The sequence below is a fragment of the Lasiosphaeria miniovina genome (assembly GCF_030549165.1).
Source record: "Lasiosphaeria miniovina strain SMH2392-1A chromosome Unknown B0T26scaffold_6, whole genome shotgun sequence".
Lineage (NCBI taxonomy): Eukaryota > Fungi > Ascomycota > Sordariomycetes > Sordariales > Lasiosphaeriaceae > Lasiosphaeria > Lasiosphaeria miniovina.
In genome coordinates this window covers 2,497,554-2,520,853 of record NW_026848225.1, presented here as the reverse complement: position 1 = coordinate 2,520,853, position 23,300 = coordinate 2,497,554, and the positions used below count along the sequence as shown (strand labels likewise).

Sequence of the window (23,300 nt, the reverse complement as noted above, 5' to 3'; positions counted from 1 at the left end):
CACTACTGTAATAAGTGCTTTGCCGGCAACAGCACGGCGAAGACTCAGCGGCCCTTTTCAGCCTGGAAAGCCGCCTGCCAATCATCCCCACAAACATCAGCAACCATCGCACGGCAAACCAGACGACGATTTCCTGGTTCGCTGCCCTGCGTGGACGTTCCATCCCGACCAACACGGCCGACGATACAGTTTCGTCTTTCAACGCCCCCTCCACACGCCAAACCCCCGTCGACGCCACGACACAACGAACATTGCGATATTTTCCATTCCCGACAGCAGCGCAGCGCAGCAAGATCGTCGATGACCGAGCCAGGACCGCGGCGTCCGTCAATGAATAGTTGATGGTGCCGACCATTCTATCCTCGCCTGCACACGCTGGCGTTCCGGCCCATACAAGCCACGCACCACCACAATGGATCCGACCAACAGCAACAAGACCTCCCAGATGGGACGGAGGATCTCGACTAGGAACTCGGTCAGGATATCCGTCAATGGCGGTGATGAGGACTTTGAGCTTGCAGCTGGCCTGATTTCGGACGGATTCAGACCCGTGCAGCAGCCGCGAACTGAGAGCGAGTCGTCTGCTCCCTCTTTTGTTACTCCCTCCACCAGTGCTTCCTCGGTCGACCAGGTCCACGATATTCAACCAAGAGCGCCGCCCACCAGCCGTCCCTCAAGCGTATCAAAACCTCACAGGCCGGAAGAATCGTTATCGCTCCGGCACGATGGGGGAATGGGTTCAATTGATGCATCTGCCAGGCTAGCTAGGTCATCGAGCGTATCAACCGACTCGGTCGCATATGTCCACGTCGAGTCTCCCTATCGAGGACCCGACGGCCCTTCTCACCCTTACCAACTCTATCCCCAAAATGTGAGGCTGGCGAGGACAATGAGTACGACGACGGCCTCGACCGATCCCGTCTCAGAGTCGTCTTATGCGGGGCTCAGAGCCCCGGCTCATCCGTATGGTTTATATCCCCAAGACACTGCTGCCAATCCGATCAGCGTCCCCGCGCCGGCTATACCTCTTGGTTTCCACGGCCTTCCCGACCAATATCAACGGCGGATAGGCCCCGAGGGCGAGGATATAGCCGACATGATAGGCCCAGATGGGCACACAGAACAGTTACCACCTTACACCAGATACCCGGATGATGCATACGCGCAGAAGGCTATAGGTGCCGAGGGAGACCTTGGTCCTGCAATTGGGGGGGCCATGGTAATACCAGCCGGCCTTATCTTACCGACATCGACAACCAGAGAAATTCCGGGGGCGGGAGGAATTGGGCTTGCGACCAGAAACCCGGAGTTCGAATCTATGGACGATCTGGGCTCTCCCCAATCCCGGCATTCGTCGCGCAGCTTTGCCTCTGACACCAGCCATCATGATATCAACACAGCCGCTGCAGGTCTGTCGGAAAAACATAGGCCCTCAAAAACATGGCAAGCCTGGATGAGGCGGAGATTATGGGGAATCATCCCATTCTGGGCGATATTCCTCACAGGCGTGGTTCTTCTTTTAATGGGAGCAATACTGGGCGGCGTCATCGGCGCCTTTTTAGATAAGCAGCACAAGAAACCGCCACGCCCTGCCTTCCCGTAAGTATTTCGTGTTTCGACTAGACAAGACTCGAACTGACAGAAGAATATAGCAACCCGAATTTGATGCCGACGACCACAGCCACGCCAGATGCCACACCTATCCCTACTCCATCAGATCTCCCGCCTTTGCCCATCGGAACATTTGGCATGCCGTTGGTGCCGAGCCGGGTGTCACCTTTTTGTCTTAACGACACATCCCAGTCGCAGTCGTGGGGTTGCTACTTTGTCATATCCGGTCTTTATATGACAATCAGCAGAAATTCGAACGCTGCCGGGAGTGATTACAGCGTCAGCGTTAATTGCAACCATTCACTCACCCTCAAGAACAATGTCTACTCGTACGGCGAGCAGCCCCCGCTAGTCGAAAACCCGGTTTCTTTAGAACTTGTTAACGACACGGTTGAGACGGGCCGCGGACCAGCTTGGTTCAAAATGCTACCCTACAACAAGACCGTCGTCCTTCCCGCGGGGGCACTTAGCCCAAGTACCAGTGTGTCCAATCAAAGGATACGGCGTCTTGCCTCGGCCTACGATCCCGGAATAGGGGATTTTAGGCGCAAAGGAGTGTTGGGGCCCGGTGATACAGCATGGGTTTGCACCTGGCCAAACACGTATCTTGAGCTTTTCATTTATGCCCAACAAAACTCGAGTTGGTCTGGGTTCAAACCGCCGTCGTCGTCACCGTCATCCCTGCCATCATCCTCCACGGCATCCTCGTCCTCATCATCAGCGCCGTCTCCACCGTCATCATCATCTGCACCTCCCTCCTCGACAGCCTCAGACGCAGCAGGACACCATATACCAACCGGATCGTTTCAATACGGAGGCTCGCCGACTGGCGAGCCTCAGTACAACGGTTATTACAACCACATCAGCGCCCGTTCCCCAACCAATCCCACTACTCTTACTCCAACTTCACCTTATGGGCCCATCGATACCGGGGAGGGGTTTACGCCACCCCCTCCTCCTTATCCTAGAGTCATCAAGCTAGAAGAGCGTCGCATGCCCGATGCACCTGCGGCGCAGTGTACTCAGGTCCAAGTACAAGAGAGGGGCGAGCCAGCCAAGCCCGTACGCGACTCCAAGGGGAACATAGTCTCCCTCGCGATTGCGGAGAAGAATCCCGTTTCGGCGAGTAGCACTCCGACTGCCGATGTCAGTAAGAGATCACCTCGTGAGCATCTGGACTCGAGTATATTCCAGCGTGAAGGGGATGCCGAGAACCAATGTAGCTGCGTGTGGTTCCTCACGTGAACGGATGGCTTCCTCCTTACGTGACTATATACTTTTCCTTTACCTTTGGGTCGGCATACGAAAAAAAAATAGTTCGTAATATCTTACTCCATTGCGCAGGTTTTCCCTCCAGGTTTCGGTTCGGGGTTCATCATTTGGGCGGCATCAAATCTGCTGTGTTTTGGGTTCGGGGTTTTCCAAACAGATACACCAATTTCCTCAGTTTTGTTTAGTTAAGTTTGAGCGGTTCACGTATATTATGTCACTTCGTCTCGTCTCGTCTCGTCTTTGCGTCTCCCTGTGTCTTGCTTTAGCCTAGTTGCCATTTTCGATTCTTCTATACTATATCCCGGGACATGTACGGAATATGCCAACGTGTCCCCTTTCCTGTTTCGATTTTATTCGGATCCATTCCAGGCATGTTCATTCTTCTTGGGGTTGGGCTGGCGATGTGCACTCACAGTTGTTGCTTTTTTGACCTTGATGTTGGGTGATGACTGAGCAAGCTATTATCTTTATCTTTCCTCTATTTTTTTTCTTCGCTTTGGGCTGAAGAGATAGGAAGATGGAGACAAAAACGAATAGGGGCGGAGGTTGATCTGTCTTTTCATTGCGGCCAGAAACGTACACGAGATTTTCCTTTGGGCTCTTCCATCTGAGTCGTCATCGTTCGAATCATCGTGTTGCGGGACTTTGGATTTATTTTATAGTTATTTACCGTTTGGGACGCGACACGGCTGCGAACAATTGCCTATCTGTGTTGAAGTAGAGAAATGCAAATACAATATCTACCACATAGCGTCTCATTGCCCCTTATGCGGGTTCCATCATGAAGAGGGTATCAAAAATTTTAATTATTTGCACAGTCAAGATTGGCCTACTGCTACTTGTCGTTGTCCGGTACTCCACCGCTCTCTGCCCCGGCGGCGACAAACTGGATGTCTTTGCTCAGACCGTCGAGAAAGCTGTCAGCCATCTTTTTGGCCTTCCGCTCGCCAATTTCCTTCCGGCGCATCTCGATCTCACGCCGGCGGGCGGCCGCCTTATCCTCGCGCTCCTTACGCAGAGCCTCAGTCTTAGTGCGTTCGGCATCCAGGGCGGTCATCTCGGCGGCGCGCCGGTCTTCTTCCTTACTGAAGGCGTAGAAGCCGACGCCCTTATTCCGGATCTCGCGATCAGCCTGGTAGTGCGTGGCGGGCGGTGGCGTGGCACTGCGGTCGCGGTTGCGCGCCAGTTCATCCATAGCATCAGCGTCAAGGGCCGCGAACGCCTCGATCTGCACCGCGTCGCCCACAATGAGGTTCTCGGGCGCCCGGGGCCGCGCCGACATGCGCTCCAGTTCGGCCGCAGACGCCTGGCCCCGCGCCAGCTGCCGCTCTAACCGCAGCTTCTCGGCCCGCGTCCCCCGTCGGAGCCGCCCGAACTCGTCCTCGTACTCCATCACCTCTGTGTCCATGCTATCCTCTTCTTCATTGTTATCGTCTCCAGAAGAGGATGAGGATGACGAGCCACCATGTCCTTGCTTCTTCTTCTCAGCCTTCTCGGCCCACTTGCGGTCAAAGTCGACTAACCCAACCTCGCGCCCAACGTAGTCTCCCCGCTGCATGGCCGCGTAGAGGCGTGCCTTGGACTCCATCTTGCGCCGCGCTTGCGCGCGCTCTGCCTTGTCGCCCTCGGTTCCAACGGGGTCTTTCAGAGAGAGCTTCGCGCTGCTCCTATCACGCTCCGCGTCCCCACCACTGTCGTCATGTCTTCCCTTACCGGCTTTGCGCTTCTTCACGCCCAAGAACAGTAAATCCGTTTTTGACTTGGATGGCCGCGCGCGCCCTGGTATTGCGGTGTTGCTGCTGGTGCTCGGCGCGGCGGAGGCGGCATTCATTGTAGAAGAGGACGACGTTGTCGTTGTCGCCGCCACCGAGGTTGCGGCGTTTTGCACCGCAAGCAGGGAGCTGAGCTGCGACGTAAAAGCCAGGGAGCTGGGAAGCGCCAGCTCTTTTCTCTGCTTCTTGGCTGGGCGCTGCCCATATAGGTTTAGGTCTTGAGGCATGGTGGCCCTTGGGTCGACCCTCGGCGCTCGCCCATTCGTTCCTGAGGTGGAGTTTTCTTGCTTTCCGGAATGTGTAACTTGTTAGAAATAACCGCATAGCTTATGAGTTTGTGTATCCATTACACTTGCAAGAAGATGACGGACGGTAAGGTGCAGTGAGATAATTGGCGGAATGTTGCAGGTCGAAAAAGCGTCCAGTATTGATGTGACCCGTTGATGAATGACGAACTGGGTGGGCGCAGGGGATTCCAGGCCTTTGGGAAACCGCTAAGCTGCCCGTGGCTACCTTGGCAAGCAAGGTTCTTGCCTGGGGCTGTTTCCGTTCCACATTACAGCGGGGCTTGCACCTAATTAGGCGGTGGAGTGATTCACGTCGTCATCAGCCCGGGGGTCGCTGTCCTCCTTGCTGTCTTGCCCCTGGCGATGTGTAGGTTTTGGGAATCAACCAGGTTCCCATCCTAACTGGCTGTTTCACAGCCCAATTCCACCGCGTCGCAGGCCATCGCTCGGCACGACGGCCTCTCCCTTGTGTTATTTCATCCCTCGTGTTCAGTGTATTTACGCATGCGCCATTATAATCGGAAGTGGCTTGCTCGTATCATTGTCCTGATGGAGCTTTCCCTCGCGGTCCATCACTACGCCATGACCGAGCTGGATCCGAAACCCAACAGCTACAGTTAGCCGAACCACACTCGACCAGTTCTTGATGTTCCCCGCGCCTCCAACCAACAAAGCCTACCATCCATCCTGTGAACGCGCACCCAAGCACGCGCCCCGCTCACGTCGGCTCGCAGCAACACACTCCATGCTCTAGTTTGTTTGTTACCTGTATAAGTCGCAGAAAAGCGAGTCACGACTAGCTCGTTGGTCATCGCGCGCCAGCCTGATTTGTTTGCCTACAGCCTATTCTGTACCTTTTCGCCAGACTTGCAATGGCCGACTTCAAAGATGACATTGGCTGGTACGTTTGGTTCACCGAGTTGAGCATTGTCCCGCCAGAATACCGTTATATTCTCCGCATCATATCCGGCTTCTTTGTAAGTTCTCCCCTGTTAACCCAGATCGTGGTGGGTGCCCGCGTGGGCTGTACTGACGAGCGACTTTATTTAGATAACTCTCGCCCTTGCGCCCATCATTCCCGTTATTCTCCTGGTTATCTACGACTTCTCACTCTGGTTGTGGAGGCTCTACAGTGCCAGCCACGGCATGGCTCGCCGAGACGGCCAAAAGCCTTCCACAGACGTTGATGTTTCCGGGTTATCCGGGACTTCGATACCCGAGAGCTCGAGAATAAACGGCACGCTCAAGACAGGCGGAACAGGACGAGTGGGTTAGCTGTAGTGGAGGAGGAGGATGCGAAGCAATAATCCGGCGCTGGCGAGTCGAGATCTACATATGAGAGACGAAATGAAGTCCCGAACCCTTTTTTCTTCTCCTTGACTATACGCACTGTGCACTCCTGCAAAGATGCTTTTCCAACATTGCGACTATTTATAGCTGGGCGAGCACCTTGAGAAGATCGCTCGTCACGCCCATGGCCGTTACTTCGCCTCCGGCGCCTGCGCCCTGTATGATCAGGGGGTTGCTACCATACCGCTTGGTATAGAAGCTGATAATGTTGTCGCTTCCCTTGAGCGACGCAATGGGATGAGAGCGGTCAAACCACTCGATGCCGACCTTGACCTGCTTCGTGGCCACATCGATGCTTCCCACAAACCGCACCACCTTGCCCTCTCTCTCTGCGGCTACCTTCGTCTCTTCCATCTGATCATCGAATTCGGGCAGCTTCTCGAGAAACTCGTCACCGCTGGCAACAGACTCTAGCTCCTTGGGAATCAGGCTCTTAACCGGAAATGATGTCGGGGACTCGACCGGGAGGCCGGCCAGCCGTGCGAGGATGGTCAGCTTCCGCGCCACATCGAGCCCGTTCAAGTCGTCCCGTGGGTCAGGCTCTGTGTAGCCCAGCTCCTTGGCCTTTTTCACCTCAGCTGACCACTTGCTGCCGGACCCGGAGGTGGGCGCGAATGAGTTGAACAGGAACGACATGGTGCCGCTAAACACACCCTCAATCTTGATGACCTCGTCGCCCGTGTCTACCAGATCTTTGAGAGTTGAGATAACGGGAAGCCCGGCGCCGACGGACGATTCGTGATAGACGAGCGCGCCCGATTGCTCGCTCGCGCTGAAAATGTCCTGCCACAGCTTGTACGACCCCGAGAATGCCTTCTTGTTGGGCGTCACGATGCTGATGCCACGGCTGAGGAACAGCGGGTATGCCTCAGCCACGTGTTGGGAGCTGGTGTTGTCGACGAGGATGGCCTTGGAGCCTGACGCGCTCAGGAACTCTGCCAGCTTGAGCGGCTCCAGGGGGGCTTGCGAGGACGAGGCGAGCGTCGACAGCGCGCTGTCAAAGCTAATGGGCGAGTAGTCACTACTATAGACGGCCTTCTTGCTCGTGGTGATGTAGCTGAGCACCAGCTCGGGGTTGGGCCGGTGGCGAGCCAGCTGCTCGAGCTGCGAGAGGAAGCATTTTCCTACCCCGCCAGCGCCTGTTCGACCGGAGTGAGCATAATTCAAGGAGACAGGGAAGACCGCACAGAGGATAGATGCATACCGATGATTGCGATATATACCTGACGTGCTGCTGCCATCTCGGTTTATTTTAGCTGCAAAATCCTGTTTAAGCGTAAAGGACCCTCGGTGTTGATAATTCTGTGACAGAGTAATTGGGTTATTTCATGATGCAGTCAGTCTAAGCACCGCATCGCGGGGTCCCTGGAAAATGCGGGCGCCGATAGCGGGGCTCGTTCCTCGTACTGGCCGTATGTACTGTATGTATGGAACTTTGCTGTTGGGATCCTAGTATTTCTGGAACGTTGTTGGTGGCGCAAGCAAGGCGCCTTGCCTCGCGACATTTTTATATCAGATTCCAGATCTGACTCCAAACCTTACAGTCCAACCCCTGAATGTGTATTACCTAGCTCACGACTTGAGTTTTTGAGGTATAAAGGGCGTTATTTCTTCACGGCTCGACCTAGAGGGCGTCATTGAAAAGAGGCGTTAGGTTTTGGAGCAATGCCTGGTAATGAATGGTACCGGGAAGGCTTTTCTGGCCGATTCATTGAACTGAGTCATCGAGATATGTACAAAGTACCGCTCCAACAATTATCCAGGGGTGTGACTGTGCCTCGCCTCTATAACTCTCGAAGAATCTATTATGCACTTATAATTATATGCCCGACAGCATCGATGCAATGCTATATTTGTCAGTCGAAGACAGTGAGTATGTTTGTGGACATAAGAGGATTATAAATGCTCCAAAGCCGTGTATTCGCCATATTTCGTCATGAGAAGCAATACATGCTGTTGTAAAAATAGCCCATGTGTGCCCACTTGCAACGGTACTCGGCCGGCGATGTCGCTGTGCTGTCCAAGTCTGGAGTACTGAGGTATTTCGGGCTGTCATCGTGTTGCTTTGTGCTTCCTGTGATAGCAGTACCATGTGGTTTACCACTTCGTGTTGTTTGAGTTCGCATTACTAACGTTCGTTTTATTAAACAGGTAGGTGCCTTTGAATAACTGTGGTCACTAGTACCATGAAGTAGGTTGATGTATATAGGTGAACTTCGTGTTATACGTTCTAGTCTATTTGACACCTCCGGCGATAGTACTGTAACGACATTGTTCAAATGACAGCACAATATGGCTATGCAATCGTCAGTAACCGCTGTTGAGGCTCACGGCATGGCATAAGAGGTACAACATAAATTCAACCACTGCCGACGAAATTATACTAGGCTAGATGTGTGTTGCTGTTGTTGTTTTTTGTTCTTTTTGTCTAGGTAGTATTGGGGACGGGATCGGAATCAGGAATGGCTGTGTCGGTATTTATCTGCTAGGTACTGCTTGAAAACAAGACAAAGTAGTCGTGAGAACCAAGTAAGATCCAAGTCATAATGCCTTTTATTGTTTTGATGGGTAGTGAGCATGTGAAAGCGGCCTTGCATGGTGGTAGTAAAGATGAGGATACATCTTGACGCCAGAGGTAACTTGGTGTTGTTGTGAACACAAATGAGATATGATGATATATTGAACAAGATATGAAGCAGGTGACTTACTCGAAGGCATTAACTAATGCCAGGCTCGTCTGTGGCATTGCGGTACATGGCTGAGCCGTGCCTGGAACATTAACTGGTATATTTATTGTGTTGTTTTAACACAGTGTAGTGGGCACAATAGAAACTTTAGGAAATATAGAAACATGAAGATAAGGATAGAGAATAAGCAACATGGAAAGAAAACAGAAGGGCAGTAAAGGGAAGAAGATGAAATATGGGGGAAAAGAACAAAAGAGAGGAAGTTGGCTTCCGGTGCTTCTTCCATGAACATGGCTTCGGGGACTTAGGACCCGAGTAGCATGTAACCTCCCCTCTGCCTTAAGAATATGAGCTACTCTGTGTGAAAAAAATCCCCTGGTACCAATTGCCTTCTTCCCCTTCCTCGCTCGGAGTTAGGCATCTGTCAAAACAAGTCACTCCCTTCGCTTCGCACATATTCCCAACACAGACGCCGCTTGAAAGCTCGATGACAAACACACAAAAGTCTGAGTCTTTAAAAAGAATGACTCAATGCCATCCTTGTCGAAGATTTTCATATTAGTATAAAACTAGAGTGGGTTCTTTTGCCTTGCTTGCAAAAGGCCCCTTGCTTGGGGCAGGCAAAGAACTTTTGAGAGACTGGACTTGGAAGGTAAAACGGTTCCATCTCCACCCAAGGCTGTTTCATGTTCGTGAGCTAAGATACCTTTTCTGGGCCAAGACTTTTTTTTGGCGAATATCTTTGTTGTGGTATCTCTGCTCTCGGGGTTTGCCGTACCGTATCATACTCGCACAAAAGTTGGCGGGAGGGCATGCGCCGTCCTGAGGCAGCAGTTCAGAGTGGCGGGCCCCCGTATTGGAGTTTGGGGGCGGGGGGACTTGGAGGCGTCCCAATCCCATGATTTGGCGTGCGGCGCAGGGGGCGGCGCCGTGCCGAATCCTTTTTGCGCCCGGGAGTGAAGGCTCGGGTCGGCACCGGGCACTCTAGCCGTGCCGATGCTCACTTTTTTAACATAGACTTTGGGGTCTTGGGCGGCACAGCTGCACAAGAGCCGTCGCCGTGCCACATTGCGGCCGCCATGACGCGCCCCCAGGGACCCCCTCCCCCCTCACCAAGGCGGCTAAGCTGGAAATTACGGCCTCGCCGGGTTCTCTACGAATTATGAATCTGTGATTGAATCTTAAGCGCCCGCGGCAAGGTCCAGTTGCCGACGGCAACACGGCCGGCCGGGGATGGTACCCTATACGACTAGTCGTTTTAGCGAAACAACTCTCGATGACTCACAGAGCCACAAAGGAGCATAGGGGGGAGGAGGGAAAATTAGGAATAGTGAACTGAGGAGAACGTGTAAGGATGTCAATTACACCCGGTTGTTTTCAACATAATTATGTCTGGATAGGTGGTTAGTTCGATGCGCCGTAGAAGAGTCACCGAAAAAAGCCCAACTAGGGACGTTCAGCCTCATGGCTCGTCTTCAAACGGCAACAAGGCGAGATATGGTAGATGCTGCGAGCCCTACGAAGCGCTTCACTCCGGGAGCCAGATAGCGGTTCGACGGACCCTCTGGCTAACGTGGTGGTTGGCAAGGACCGGCCGGGCCCCGCCGAGGTCAAGTCACGGGAAGCCATTGCTTACTCGAGCCAGGCCTCAAAGAGTCCCGTGTCTAGTATGGGGCCGGATATCACGCCGTGAAGCCCAGGCCGTTTGCGGCCAGGTGGTGAATTGCTGGACATTGACAAACCTCAACTTAACTCGCCTTCTTCACCTGGGAATAATGCCAATACGGATAATGAGCTCGGTAACCCATAAGCACTAGGCAAGACATTCGACCGGTGATGCCGAGGGCTAACCTCTTCCCCGGGCGTAGTCATGGCTAGTTCAAGTAACGGGCATGCCAATCAGAGAAATTGTCAATTTTAAAGCGGTTGTGGTGATCATCGTCCCAAGATAGACCGGTCCAAGCGTTTGATGACCCGGCTTCGACTACGGATATGTAATAGAGTCATGGACTGAGCGTAATGGAGGACAAGTGGCACGGAGCCACAGATGATCAGCTTCGCTGTTAAGCGCGCGTTGGTCTAGAGTACGATCAAATCGCGTTCAAGTCCGTGGGCAGCGAGGTCACTCGATGCGGCGGCGGTGGTGGTGGTAAATTGGCAAGCCTCGGCCGCCCGACCCATGTCTACGTATTATCATGAGCCTTACGCAAGCCGCGGCACTAGAGGACGGGCTGTATATCGGCGTCGACACGAGGCACGTGAAGCACGGGGCAGCCTGAAGTCGATGACAAGAGGCTTTTGAAGCAGGTGGCAGCGAGAGTCTCGTCTCGGACGAATTCACCCGCCACTTCAGGACGAGAATCTCGGCTGCAGGCGCCATGCATCGGGTTGATACACCCAGAGAGGATGCTGAGCTATTTTGAAGCTAGTGAGCGCGATTAATGAACTCCCTTGGCCACCGAAGCGAGAGTACACCGGCTGGCTGCCTTGGCTGCAGATACACAGAACGAAGAAGCCGTGGGCAGAACAGAACCGCGAGGCCGTGGGAGAGTGGTGATGAAGACAAACCGGACACGACCACCGTGCTCGAGAGACAAGGAAGATGCAACTTACCGCAACACTCCACTAGGTTCTAGCCAATCTACTCCGGGTCGTCGTGTGTGTACAAACACACTTGAAACCCGAGCTGCACGGCACCCTCTACACGTGTTCGGTCTGCAATCTCTCGTTCCCAGTATTCTGGAGCGCCATGTGGGAAATTCTGTGGAATGACATTAGAACGAAGCAGGCGGGCGGCGGGCGTCTTCAGAGAAGACCCCTAGTGGTGGCACAAAGTGCTTCACACGCGGGCGTCGGGAATCCTGTCCCTCGCATGAGCCACCAAAGGAAAGGCCCACATGGCTGGCGGGAGAAGAATCGAAGAAGGATCATGGAAGGTCTCCCGGCCCCTGCGCCGATTTGCCATGTCGCATGGGGGGAGGGGGGGGTCCGGATCTTGAAGACAGCCCGTCGCCAAATGGTAAAAAAGAGGAGTGGCTGAGATACCGAGTATGATCCAAGAAGGCCTTGCCACCAGCCCATGGCCTGCGATGCTTTTGCCATGTAATTTTTCTAGTCAGCCTAGCTCCCTTCCTCCCCTGATTCCAATAGAGGCTGCCTTTGGCAACCCTCATTCGAGCGGACGGCTAATGCGCGGCGCTGCTCGGGCGGGCAACTTGTTCAGATGTTTGCATCCTTGCATGGGCCTGCCCCGCGCTCCCTGTGCATTGGCTTGGCACTGGCTGTCGCAGAAATGATGGATCCTGCCCTGGGAGGCGAGGTGCATTTTCCCAAACCTCCCCCCCGGCTTCTAGAAGGTTTCTGGAAGCCTTCTACGGGCAAGGGGCTTGCATCAGGTGCCGTGCCCCTGCTCTCGGCGCGCGCTGGCCTTCTTCAGCACCGGGACCGAAATGGGCTTTATGCACTGGCCATCTGGCAATGGGACTCTTTACTCCCATCTGCCAATCTTGGACGCGCTCGGCCATGCCAGCTGCGAGCCCCTTTACAGCTCCTGCATTGCTGGCAACAGGGTGTTCCTGGGCGAACTTTGCTGACCAAACTCCAACGGTGAAGCGGCTTGTTCGCAGTCGCGTCCGGAACCAGCAGACCAGCTTTGGTTGTACAGTAGGCTCGGAAAATAGCACCCTATTCGGGCGAGGAGGGCGGCGATGGTTTTTTGCGGCATCGTGTGCAAAGCAGGCTGTCTGTGAAAAGCTTAGTACGTACAGTCCACGTATACACCGCATACATCTAGAATAATACGCACGGAAACATGGTCGTTCCTCGCCCGCCGGCTGCTGAATTACGGGCCTGTCTCGTCGAACATAGCCAGATATTGCAAGCCATGCCTATCATGGCTGGAAACAGATGAAGAGCCAGCTCGCATGTAGATCCGAAGCCCGCACCCCGCCCGCCCATGGGCCAGCAAGAGGTACTCCGTGCATCTATGTACCTAAGATGCCATGCTTCAATACCCTCTTTTTCGGGCATGACCGCACGGCGACCAGAGGAGCTGGGACGAACGTTGAAGTCAATGGCGGACCCTCAAGCTGGCATGTGCCTACTGTATGTTATCCGTATATGGAACACCTGGTCAGTGGCTTGCTGACGAGGCCAGAGCTTTAAGGCTGAGTTGGGTCGTGTTCGTGGATGGAACCAAGCTCTTGTTGAAATCGGGGCGGATCCATTGGGAGACCATGATCCTGGTTTGTTTCGCACAGCACCTGGGGTCGGCCGTCCGAGCGCCTATCAGGCAGGGGCCTTGGGGAGACAACCGCCGAAAACAAGCACGCACCGCATTGTAAAGTTCCAATACGTGTGCTTTGTTGAAGGAGATGATGCCAAAATTAGGATGTGCAAAACCCGCGTGAGTGGCTTCAAGAATGTATTGTACTATAGTTGACACAGGGCACATTGGTAGGCCTTTAAGCGGAATATCAAATGTGAATCACCGAGGGACGATCGAATCCAAAGCACCTCAGGGCCAGAGCCTCTATCTCAAGCCCAAGGCGGCACTCTGTGGTGAGGTTACCTTTCCTGTAGGTACGGATTGTCTTGAGATGTCATCGTGTTTCTGGACCAGGAGTACATGCTAATCCTGCGCGTCCGTGCGAAAAGACTGGCAGCGCTTCTGGATGTCGCCGTCATGCTCTAGTTGAGACCGGAAATCCGTAAGGCTAGGGGAGCCTGCATCGCTCTCCGCCGGCTGAGAGGGAAGAAAATTTAGCCACGGGCAGCCATGTCATCTCATCCCATTCTCGCTCTCAGTGGTGGAAACCCCTCGTTTTGTTTCTTGGTCCAGGTAACGCAGTCTCGGTGATAAACGTGGTTTCGGCGCCGTGTATTGCCCAGATGGGGGCCGTTAAAGGGCACGGCGAGGTATGGAATAGCTACCTCCACTACCTTAGGGATGGTGGGATGGCATAGTCTCAATCTCACCCAGGCAGGCAGGCTATGGTGCGCTTGTGGCCAAACGATGCTGTTTAGGTAACGAGGGCTAGGACGGTAAGTAAATATTCATCTCATATTGCAGCTTTCATAATTATATCAAAAGATTTAGATGGGATGCGCTGTCTTGAGCTGAGTGACCTGGGAGTTTAGTGGAACGTCCGCGACTTAACAGAACAGCGGCGAAGGCCAGCGCTGGGAGCGTAGGGCGGGGCAGGTACCTTCGGTGCTAGGTACTAGACTGTTCCTGGAGGAGTAATGGACTTACAGGTTGCAGTCGCATCGTTCTCAATCTCAACGCCGTTCGCAGCGTTCAATACGGAGAGCTAGGACACCTCCAGCTTCCGGGCCCAGCCCGAGAAGCCCGAAGAGTTGAAACTCGACGTTAAGCGGAGAATTCTGTCGACAATGGAACCTGGGAGTGACACTGCCCTGCCCAGCATTCAATGCGCTGAGAGAAGGTTCAATTTTAGCGTGCTTCACACTACAGTTCAGCTCGAAGAGGTACCTCGCGGGCCTCCCTGGGGCTAGCAAACCGCAAGTACCCCCCCATGCTGCCCACATGCTGCCTGGGAGCCTGGGGCACGCGCTTCATGGGCAACCGTAGGCAGCCTTGGCATGCACGGCCCACCAAGGCAGGTGCAGCTCGACCCACCCACACCCCAGCACCCCGACCCTGTGTTGACCGTTCGTTTCAACTCGCCCCTGCACATTGCCCTTTCACGGAGCACGGTGCCTTCTACACACCCCAGGGATCCTCAACTGTGCCGAGCCACGTTATTTTCTTCTTCTACTATTATTTCTTTGAGCCTTTCCCGATGGACACCTGCCTCACAGGTCTCGACGCTCGCTGCTTCGTATAATATCCATTGCATTCCACTGCGGGATACTCTTTCTTCCCAATCCCCCCTCTCGTTTGCCCTTGCCTCTATCCGCATCCGCCTCCACGTCACCCAGTTTAGGCGCGAGTTTAATACACGGTACAATAACAACCTGCCTTGTCTTGCCTTCCGCCACTCGACACTCGGATCATAGGAACACCAGTGTTGAAGCGAGGAACCGTGCTGCGAATCGAGCCACGGACCAACACTCTCAAAGGGTCTTGGCTATCCCAAAGAAAGGTATATATATTTTCTTGCATATATGCCCCTAACTAAGGAAATCGTCCCGTGATGGGTGGGAAACGCCTGTCGAACCAGCCCACTCGCACTTGCATTTTACTGCCCCTTTGTCTCGAGCCCGTTTGCTTGGGGCTTCCTCGGCTTTGCAGTCCCGATAGGCTCCTCCCTGTGCACACCTACCAACGCGACACCCATACTCTCTGGCGCATTCACTTTATGACGAGGCTTGGTGTTGGCTTCCGCCATCTTCCCCCCGAACTTTTCCACTCGATGCGCCTACTAAATAGCGTCTGGTATTCCACACCGCACGACGGGCCATACGCCTACGTCAATTCCTCAACGCCAACCGAACCACACAACAGCACTGTTTTCGTCGAATTTGACAATAACCGTGAAAGCTAACATAACCGCCCTCCTACTAGTACCTGCGTACGAGAACGACCAAGCCATACTGTCCTGCGACAGCCGTCGAAAAACGAACCCTAGCGGATTTTTTTTCCACGCGCGGAAAGCCCTGCAACTCCCTTCGCACATTTGCAACGACTCTGGAACAGCACGTCTCTGCATACGCCTAGCAGTAAACAGCCATTAGTGTTGCGTTGTGGATGGGAGCTGAACCACCGCTTTTTACTTCCTTGTTTCCCTTGTGAGACACCGACGACGAAGCACTTTTGATCCGTCACATCGCGTCGAAGAATACCTGGCCCGACACGCCAGAGCCGCGTGTACAACCCAATCACGCACGCCTAGCTCATCGTAGAGCTAATTGCTGCGAGAGTGGCTTTTTGACCTCTCGCTCGCATTAGTCGCGAGTTGTTCCTGACGAACGCAAAATTTTCAGCCCCTCGTTGCGGCGGAATTGACACCACGGCTAATCGCTTTCCCCTACAAACGGGGGTGCCGCGGGGCAAGTAAAAGAATATTGACCCTTGACGGTGATTTGGCCAAGATCAAGGTCGTCAACTTAGACTGTCGCGGTGGTGTGGTCAGGGCGCGTGCATTTTGGCCCTTGGGCGCGACACCACACTTGAACCGTGCACGACTCAACCACGTCCATACACTCGCATCTGTCGAAACTTGAATCGGAAGACTGTCGCGACATTCCCCGTGCCACTCCAGGAATTCTATTACGTACCGAAGGCCGATTTCGGTACTTTGGATCTTCCGGATTTTTCTACTGAGGTGAGAAATTTTGTTTTCCGACCCCGCATCACCTTGCTGTCCCTTTTTTCTTTTAACCTCGCCCCGTCACATCGCGAAGGCCCAAGCTCAGGCCCAAGCTTCCGATCTGGACTACACTGCACGTGTGGTTCCTACCTAGGTAGGCCTGTGGAGTAGAGCTGGACTGAACTGTGGCTTGCACTCACCACGATCATTTGCCTGGTTCTTTGAGCGTAGTCTTGTTGGGCCGTTTCGACTTGCTTCCTCACCGCTCAATCCGCTGCTGTCCGTGCTGCTGACATTTCCCGGTTAGCAGCAGTATATAGCAGCATTTCTGGCACCTGGCACCTTGCTGGAAGCACCCAGGGATACACTGCAAGCGCGAGATAGCGCACCATTATGTCGCAGTCACCATCGTCAGCTGGTGCTATGGGCATCGGCAGCATGCTTAACAACAGGGGAATCGCGGGCACCGCACAGGGCATAACACCCGACCAACAGCATCCTGGCCAAAACCATCCGCAGCTCGTGATGGATCGGCCAAATTCGCCCCACGGCTCCGAACACTCCAGATACTCGGGCCCCATGAACGCGTCCTACCCTTCACCTTCCGCCATGGGAACCTCATTACCGCCCGTTCCCAATGCCAACATGGGTCCGACTTCATTGATCCATCCCAGTCTTCCCCCGAACTTGATGCACGGAATGTCTCCAGGAGGCTACAAACCCGTCGATGCCTCTCAGCCACCTCTGAAGGCTTACCCCTGTAGTACTTGCGGCAAAGGCTTTGCAAGGAGAAGTGATCTTGCTCGTCATGGTACGCGGCCGTCTCGCCGTTCTGCGAGACTCAGCTAACAATGGTATAGAACGCATCCACAGCGGCGTCCGGCCACATGTCTGTGATTATCCTGGGTGCGGCAAGCAGTTCATTCAACGGTCCGCCCTTACGGTACATCAGCGCGTTCACACGGGCGAGAAGCCCCACCAGTGTGAGCGCTGCGGCAAGGTATGCGCAACGTTCAGCGAATGGCTAGAGCTACTGTTAACTCCAGTGTAGCCTTTCAGCGACAGCAGCTCTCTCGCACGGCACCGTCGGATCCACTCGGGCAAGCGGCCGTACAAATGCCCTTTTGCCGATTGCCAAAAAACCTTCACACGTCGAACTACCCTCACAAGGCACCAGAACCACCACACTGGCACTATTGAGGAAGCCGCGCGCGCGACGGAAGAGGCTTTGGCACGAGGCGCAATCGCTGCTGCCGCCGCCAGATCTAAGCCGCGGTCGGAGAGTGAACAGGCGTCCAATCACGGATCGCCACTCTCTACCCCATCTCCTGCGCAACGGACCATGTCCATGTCCCCAAGCACAGAATTGGCCGGGATGAATAACATGCAGTATTTGAGCAACAACTCTTTGAGTAACAACTCTTTGCCACCTCATCTTCGCGGGGATGTCCACGTTGGTAGTCCCGCATCGACGACATCGTCGGGATACAACACCGGGATGCGGCCGACATCTCATCCCAGCGGATACGGCCCCCCTCCCGCAACACTAGAGCCCAATATTGAACACCAACAAGGTCCAGGCAGTGCAGCCGGAAGCCCTCACCTTGGAAGCGTTGGATGGGCGTCACCTGGTCCCGGAGGATCTCCAACCCACAGTCTTGGCGGCAACGGATATGTATATCCGGACCCCGAAGCAGGATATCCTAACGGTGCCCCTTTAGGTAACCTGTTCTACAACAGCGCTGCTGCAGGCCGACGACAGGGGAGCACGGAGCCTGGAGCTACACAATACGACGTAAAGCCACGACCGGGTGAGCTCTGGGCAGCTCAGTAATAAAAAACTGCGACTGAAACACATCGCACAGAGACTTGCCTGTGGCCGCCGCTTCTGGGCAATATTCGAGCCGGAAAGGGCCCCCCTTCCGGGAACTAGCGTGTTGACGATGATGAGTGGCCACCCCCTGCGGTTCGGCTTTTTTGGGGGGTTTTTGGTTGTTTTATAATAGAAATGCTCGGGCCCGAACCTGGACTTGTTCGATTAATGATCCCAGCGGAGACGAGCTAGGCGCATCTGCCACTTTCCGGTTTTATTTTTTTGTCTTCCCCTTCTTGTCTTGGCACGCGACCAATGACGAGCTCTCAACGAATTACCCCATTCCCTCTCCTTAGACTGGCGACTGGCTGTTCCCCGGTCACGGGGACGCTCTGTAGTGATAGTATGACTGTATGGAAGGGTAGCCTTAATGGCAGGCTAGGTGTTTGGGACTTTATTCCTTTATTATTTACTATGCGGAATTCGGGGGGCTTGTTCGGCAGACAAAACAAAACACGACGCTGGTGGTTGGGAAGGTGATGCAGAAATATGGCAGTTCAGGGCATATTCAATGCATATTTAGTATGGTAGGCGTATGTTGAAGAAAGGTTGATGAATTATAGTGTGGTGGGCGCGTTGCGCCCGGCCTTCCTAAGGAAGAACCTGCGGCAGTACTGCTCACCGCCCTACTTATCTAATCTACACGTGACCTACCAGGGCTTGGCATGCGCCAGGCCCGGGCAGGGGGGGTCCCAGCCAAAATACAGGCCTGACGACGAGTATTTATTTTTCGTACATCAGAAGGCTTGGGTGGGTCTTAGACGGCAAACATGTAAACCCTCTGCCCGGGGTGCGACAGAAGACAGGAACAAAAAAGAACATGACGACTTATTCCATAATTTAACTTCTATCCGAGAAACCGTGAATATGTGATTACAAAGACTTTTTTTCTTGGCACTCTAGTCTCTCGCTCGATCTCTACATGGTCAGGCAGGATTAGTGCGTGTTGGGCGGCTGCGCGGGATGTTCTGTAGTCCTCCTTAGGCTGTACCTGCTTGTCGGCGTCGGCTCATGAGCCCGTTTTCAGACCCTAGAGAGAAGAAGGCTCTTTCTCAGCCTTAGGGTAGTCAGAATTACTGTGTAGATTGCTGTGTTTATCGTCTGTCGAGTAGTCTCGGGTTGTTACACAATGTCGAAGCTCAAGAGTCAACCGACTCGGTGACGCTGAGCGGGGACGTGTGTAACATGGTGGGACAGAAGGTGCGATATGCCACCGACTTTCGACATGGACGACCCTGGTGAGGTCCCATCTCGTGCTCTTGGCGGGGGCATCTGGAGTTGAAGTCGCGATTTATTTTTATTGGCTTGGTACCTAGGTTAGGTAGATAGGTAATCTTTATTTTATTTACTGATTTACCCATTTGCTTCTAGGTGAGAGGGCTTTCTTCGGGTGACTCGTTTTTTCTCAGCACCCCCATTGCAGACTACCTCGGCACTCAGGTAGGTAGGTAGGTGTTTATTGGCGGGCGGGTAGGGATTTCCTCGGGAAGTATGGCGACGACGGGCTGTGATGGATGGCATAGATGGAAAGTAATCCATATTAGTATTTATTATCAGTAAATTTTCGGTGAAAGGAGTTGCAGGAGTCACAGCCCGGCGTTTGTGGCTGCCGCCGCTTAGTTAAAGCCGAGGGCAAAAGGGAGAACCTCGGAGATGGCAAACGACTTTTTTTCTTCTTTTTCGGTGCCATACTGCCGTTGGAAATTGAGAACGGTTAGAACTTGGGTGGACTGGAGACATTCCTTTGGGAATTAAAATGGGGGGGGGTCCTGATTTTGTGATTTTGTGATCACCAGCAAGGAGGGGGCGGCGGATCAGTAATCTTTTTCCATTTCTTATCCGGGCTCTGGCGGCCTTTTCTGGCTTTCAATTCTTTTGCAGTGCGTATTTTCGGGCCTCGCCGCAGGCTGCGTACTGCTACAAAAACTCAGTTTGGTGGAGTAGCTCGTACATGTAAGGCAGGTGGGGGGACTGTGCCTGCGGCCCGGGGCGCAAGACCACCACCCACCCATGTCGCCATTTCTTGGTTTTCCGACCCCTCGTTCCCTTTGGGCTGGACTGGGGCGGTTGGTTCGCCATGGGAAGGGGCTTGCGTCGTATATATACATAGGTAGCTTCAAGACTCGGACTGCGGTCTTGTCGGGAGGTGGGCAGGCACATTATATATATATGAGGTGTGTTGTAGGAGACCTTGGCAGCTTTTGGCTTGGCCTGCTTGTCCTTGTCCTACCTCGTCTCCCGTCTTCTTTTTTTTGGCTGGGCAGATTGCGTGACCCATCCCCAAGGCGGGATCAGCTCCGGGTATCGACTATCGACCATCGACGCGACGTTCGATCCACGGCCGGTACTATCAACCAACGCCTTCCTTCGTTGACTTTCTCTGCCGAGGGCAGCTCCATTAACTCCGCAACTCGCTCCCTTTGGTCTCCGAAGTCTCCGTTTTATTTATTTGCCTGCCTTGCCATCCTTCTCGTAGGCACTTTTGCTCTGTGGTTTCATCTTGCCTAAAACTCGCACACACGCACGCACACACGCCATTTGAACGCGGCACTGGAGGCGCGTGCACCTCTCTTCATCCCAGTCTCTTGGGTTCTAGAAGGCTTGGAGAAAAAACTTGTGTAAGCCGATCTATCCAATCTAGTCCAGAGAAAGAACGAACAACGTGCTTACTAATAGCGGACTACGCTCAGGTAGTCGCTAAGACGGTTCGCCGTTGCACTTGCCACCTGTCCGCGGCAGTTAATAAGCTGACGAGAAGAGGGAAGCAGCAGGCACCAAGCAAGCTGCTCCCTCTTCCCTCGTCTGCCTGCCTGCCTGCCTGCCTGCCTGTCTGCCAGCCGGCCGGGCAGAAAGGTCTCACGGGACAGGACGGAGATACAGGGGTCAGCGAGGCACTACGGATACAGCGCCAAGCATCCGGTGCCAAGACGAACGAGGCCGGATTTGAGGAATACGCTCTCCGAATCCGTTCATATATTTCTCACTTGGCATGTGTAAGAAATAAGAAGTATATAAGAAATATCGTACACACCCATTCCAAGGTAAGTAACAACACCATAAGCAGGCCGTCAGCTCGAGTATGACGGACCAACAATCGTCTACTAAGGTACATGCCTTGAGCTACTGAAGAGGTATTGACTGACTACTCAAAAGGGCTGATTGATTCCACACACTCGCACCTCTAATACCCCTCAAGGAAACGAGGAACTCGGAATCGAGGTTGAGGGAACGAGACACAAAAAACCATGGCAAGGCTTAGCATCAAGGTCGATATCCACTCAGACACGGTTTGTCCATGGTGCTATCTCGGGAAGAAGAGCCTCGACAGCGCCATTGCCACCTTCCGCGCCCGCCATCCCGGCGTCGACTTTGACTTGGTATGGAGGCCGTATATCCTCCACCCAACTGCTAAGGCCTCTTGTACGTTGTTTCCGTTGCCACCTTTTTTTTTGGTTGTTCTTCGACTCTGGTGAAAGGTGTGCATACTTGGACTTGTTCTCTCTCGCTTCCCCCATTCAAGCTCACATATCGCGATGAGGGGTTTGCGACTTCTCATCGTCCACCGGGCTTTGTGTCACTCGTCAGCATAGTGCTAGACAAAGTAAAAGAGGAAGTGCAATGCGGTCTGCAAAGCCAGAGATCAAGCTATCCTTTTCTTTCCTTTTTTCACACAATTCTCTGGCACTCCAATTCGATATTGCTCCTTCTGACCGAACCACTAGCATACCCAAAAGGGTCCAGCATCTCGGCCGTTCTCGGCCCACGCGCGGGCCCCATTTTTGAACGCATCGCGGCCACAGGTGCTGAGTACGGCATAAATTTCCGGTGGGAGGGCCTGACGGGCAACTCGCGCGATTCGCACAAGTTGATTCTTCTTGCGGCAGAGCAGGATGCCGCTGCCGCCGCCGCCGCCGCCACCTCTCTGCTCTCAACATCACAGTCCCCACCACCACCCCCCGCACAGACTGGACCGGCCTCGGCAACATCTTCCTCCTACGCCGAATCAACAATATCCTCGGCGTCCACAGTCTCCATGTCTCCGCAGACAGAATACGACCAGGACGAGGATGTGGACATGGACGGCCATGACGCCGACACACACCTGCCCAAGAACCAGCCAGCAACAACACCAACTCGCCCGCTTACCAACAAAAACAGCAAGTTAGACGCCGTCATAGAAGCCATCTTTAGCGGCTCCTTCCAAGAGGGCTTCGACGCGTCCGACCGGGGGTTCCTGTCGCACGTGGCCGTGGAGACGGGAGTTCTCGGGCCGTCCGAGGCGGCCGCGCGCGCGTGGTTTGACGGCGATGCAGCAGCAGCTGCCGCCGCAGAGACAACGTCGGCCACGCGGATCGGCGCGACCGTCGACGCCGAGGCGGCCCGCGCCCACGACGTCGGCATCTCGGCCGTGCCGAGCTACATCGTCCAGGGCCGGTACCGCATCGGCGGCATGCAGGGGCCAGATGTGTTTCTGGGCCTGTTTGAGAAGATTCTTCTCGGGCAGCAGCAGCAACAGCAACAAAATCAGCAACAAGCACAGAGCCGAATGCTGGCGCTGAAAGATCTGGCCGGCGTTAGTCTCGGAGGGCGAGTAATCGACGAGGACGAGCCGGTGGCGGTGAAGCAGGAGAGAAGGGACGGGGGCAACGAAGAGGAGCGGCGGCGGCGGCAACAGCGGCCGCAGACGGGTGAGAAAAGGAGAGACAGGAGGTTATCGATTGCCACGATCATGCGGAACAGCTGCAAGATGGAGCAAGACTGAGAACAAACAAGGTTGTTCTCTTTTTTTTCTTCCCCCTTGGAAACAAACCATGTTACTTTCCACTGTCCCGTCGGGGAAGGAGGCTCGAAAGGAATAAAAGGCGGTGCGGTTATACCCAGCAAAAAATAGTAGGCTGCTAAATCAGGAACAATGGAGGGTTTCTTCTTCTTTCTGTCTTCTTTTTGGAACAGGGAAAAGAAAGCCGGTGCTGACCAGGGGAAGGGGGGAGTTGCTGGCGTACTATTCCATGTACGGGGATGTCGTCTGCGAGCGACTTTATCTCTTTTTCATGTACGTATCTGTGTTATGAGTGTACGTACGTATCAATCGCGAGGCTTGCAAGTTGGTTGAGGAAACACAGTGAGAAGATACTCCCAGAGATATTCATTGGTGATTCCGCAAGACTGGCTAG

The 23,300-nt window shown here is 54.0% G+C and overlaps 7 protein-coding genes across 7 annotated transcripts; 5 read left to right on the top strand and 2 right to left on the bottom strand.

Annotated features, from left to right (window-relative positions):
- Positions 1-412: 412 nt before the first annotated feature.
- Positions 413-2,856, top strand: B0T26DRAFT_743085 (uncharacterized protein; the record flags this gene model as incomplete). Its single annotated transcript, XM_060444209.1, has 3 exons — positions 413-1,599; positions 1,653-1,896; positions 1,927-2,856. 3 exons carry the CDS (start codon positions 413-415, stop codon positions 2,854-2,856), a joined length of 2,361 nt encoding a protein of 786 aa, XP_060293027.1.
- Positions 2,857-3,630: 774 nt separating this feature from the next.
- Positions 3,631-5,293, bottom strand: B0T26DRAFT_722696 (uncharacterized protein). Its single transcript, XM_060442599.1, has one exon. The coding sequence runs from the start codon at positions 4,880-4,882 to the stop codon at positions 3,719-3,721; it is 1,164 nt and encodes a 387-aa protein (XP_060293026.1). The 5' UTR covers positions 4,883-5,293; the 3' UTR covers positions 3,631-3,718.
- A 521-nt stretch (positions 5,294-5,814) lies between these two features.
- B0T26DRAFT_754881 (uncharacterized protein) lies at positions 5,815-6,217 on the top strand (the record flags this gene model as incomplete). Its single annotated transcript, XM_060445875.1, has 2 exons — positions 5,815-5,919; positions 5,993-6,217. The coding sequence occupies 2 exons, from the start codon at positions 5,815-5,817 to the stop codon at positions 6,215-6,217; spliced, it is 330 nt and encodes a 109-aa protein (XP_060293025.1).
- Positions 6,218-6,373: 156 nt separating this feature from the next.
- On the bottom strand, positions 6,374-7,533 carry B0T26DRAFT_743083 (homoserine dehydrogenase; the record flags this gene model as incomplete). Its single annotated transcript, XM_060444208.1, has 2 exons — positions 6,374-7,431; positions 7,497-7,533. The coding sequence occupies 2 exons, from the start codon at positions 7,531-7,533 to the stop codon at positions 6,374-6,376; spliced, it is 1,095 nt and encodes a 364-aa protein (XP_060293024.1).
- Positions 7,534-16,646: 9,113 nt separating this feature from the next.
- On the top strand, positions 16,647-18,087 carry B0T26DRAFT_652868 (uncharacterized protein; the record flags this gene model as incomplete). Its single annotated transcript, XM_060438406.1, has 3 exons — positions 16,647-17,064; positions 17,114-17,253; positions 17,305-18,087. 3 exons carry the CDS (start codon positions 16,647-16,649, stop codon positions 18,085-18,087), a joined length of 1,341 nt encoding a protein of 446 aa, XP_060293023.1.
- Positions 18,088-19,812: 1,725 nt separating this feature from the next.
- Positions 19,813-20,807, top strand: B0T26DRAFT_419580 (uncharacterized protein). The gene has a single exon (XM_060434905.1). The coding sequence runs from the start codon at positions 20,137-20,139 to the stop codon at positions 20,632-20,634; it is 498 nt and encodes a 165-aa protein (XP_060293022.1). The 5' UTR covers positions 19,813-20,136; the 3' UTR covers positions 20,635-20,807.
- A 176-nt stretch (positions 20,808-20,983) lies between these two features.
- On the top strand, positions 20,984-23,017 carry B0T26DRAFT_419390 (DSBA-like thioredoxin domain-containing protein). Its single transcript, XM_060434904.1, has 4 exons — positions 20,984-21,167; positions 21,280-21,546; positions 21,849-22,033; positions 22,811-23,017. The coding sequence occupies exons 2-4, from the start codon at positions 21,372-21,374 to the stop codon at positions 22,886-22,888; spliced, it is 438 nt and encodes a 145-aa protein (XP_060293021.1). The 5' UTR covers positions 20,984-21,167; positions 21,280-21,371; the 3' UTR covers positions 22,889-23,017.
- The last annotated feature ends 283 nt before the right edge of the window (positions 23,018-23,300 follow it).

Coding starts and splice junctions, on each gene's coding strand:
- B0T26DRAFT_722696 (XM_060442599.1), bottom strand. CDS start 4,882: ATGCCTCAAGACCTAAACCTATATGGGCAGCGCCCAGCCAAGAAGCAG.
- B0T26DRAFT_419580 (XM_060434905.1), top strand. CDS start 20,137: ATGTCGCCATTTCTTGGTTTTCCGACCCCTCGTTCCCTTTGGGCTGGA.
- B0T26DRAFT_419390 (XM_060434904.1), top strand. CDS start 21,372: ATGGCAAGGCTTAGCATCAAGGTCGATATCCACTCAGACACGGTTTGT. Junction 21,547..21,848: donor CCCAACTGCTAAGGCCTCTT/GTACGTTGTTTC, acceptor CCGAACCACTAG/CATACCCAAAAGGGTCCAGC. Junction 22,034..22,810: donor AGGATGCCGCTGCCGCCGCC/GCCGCCGCCACC, acceptor CAGCGGCCGCAG/ACGGGTGAGAAAAGGAGAGA.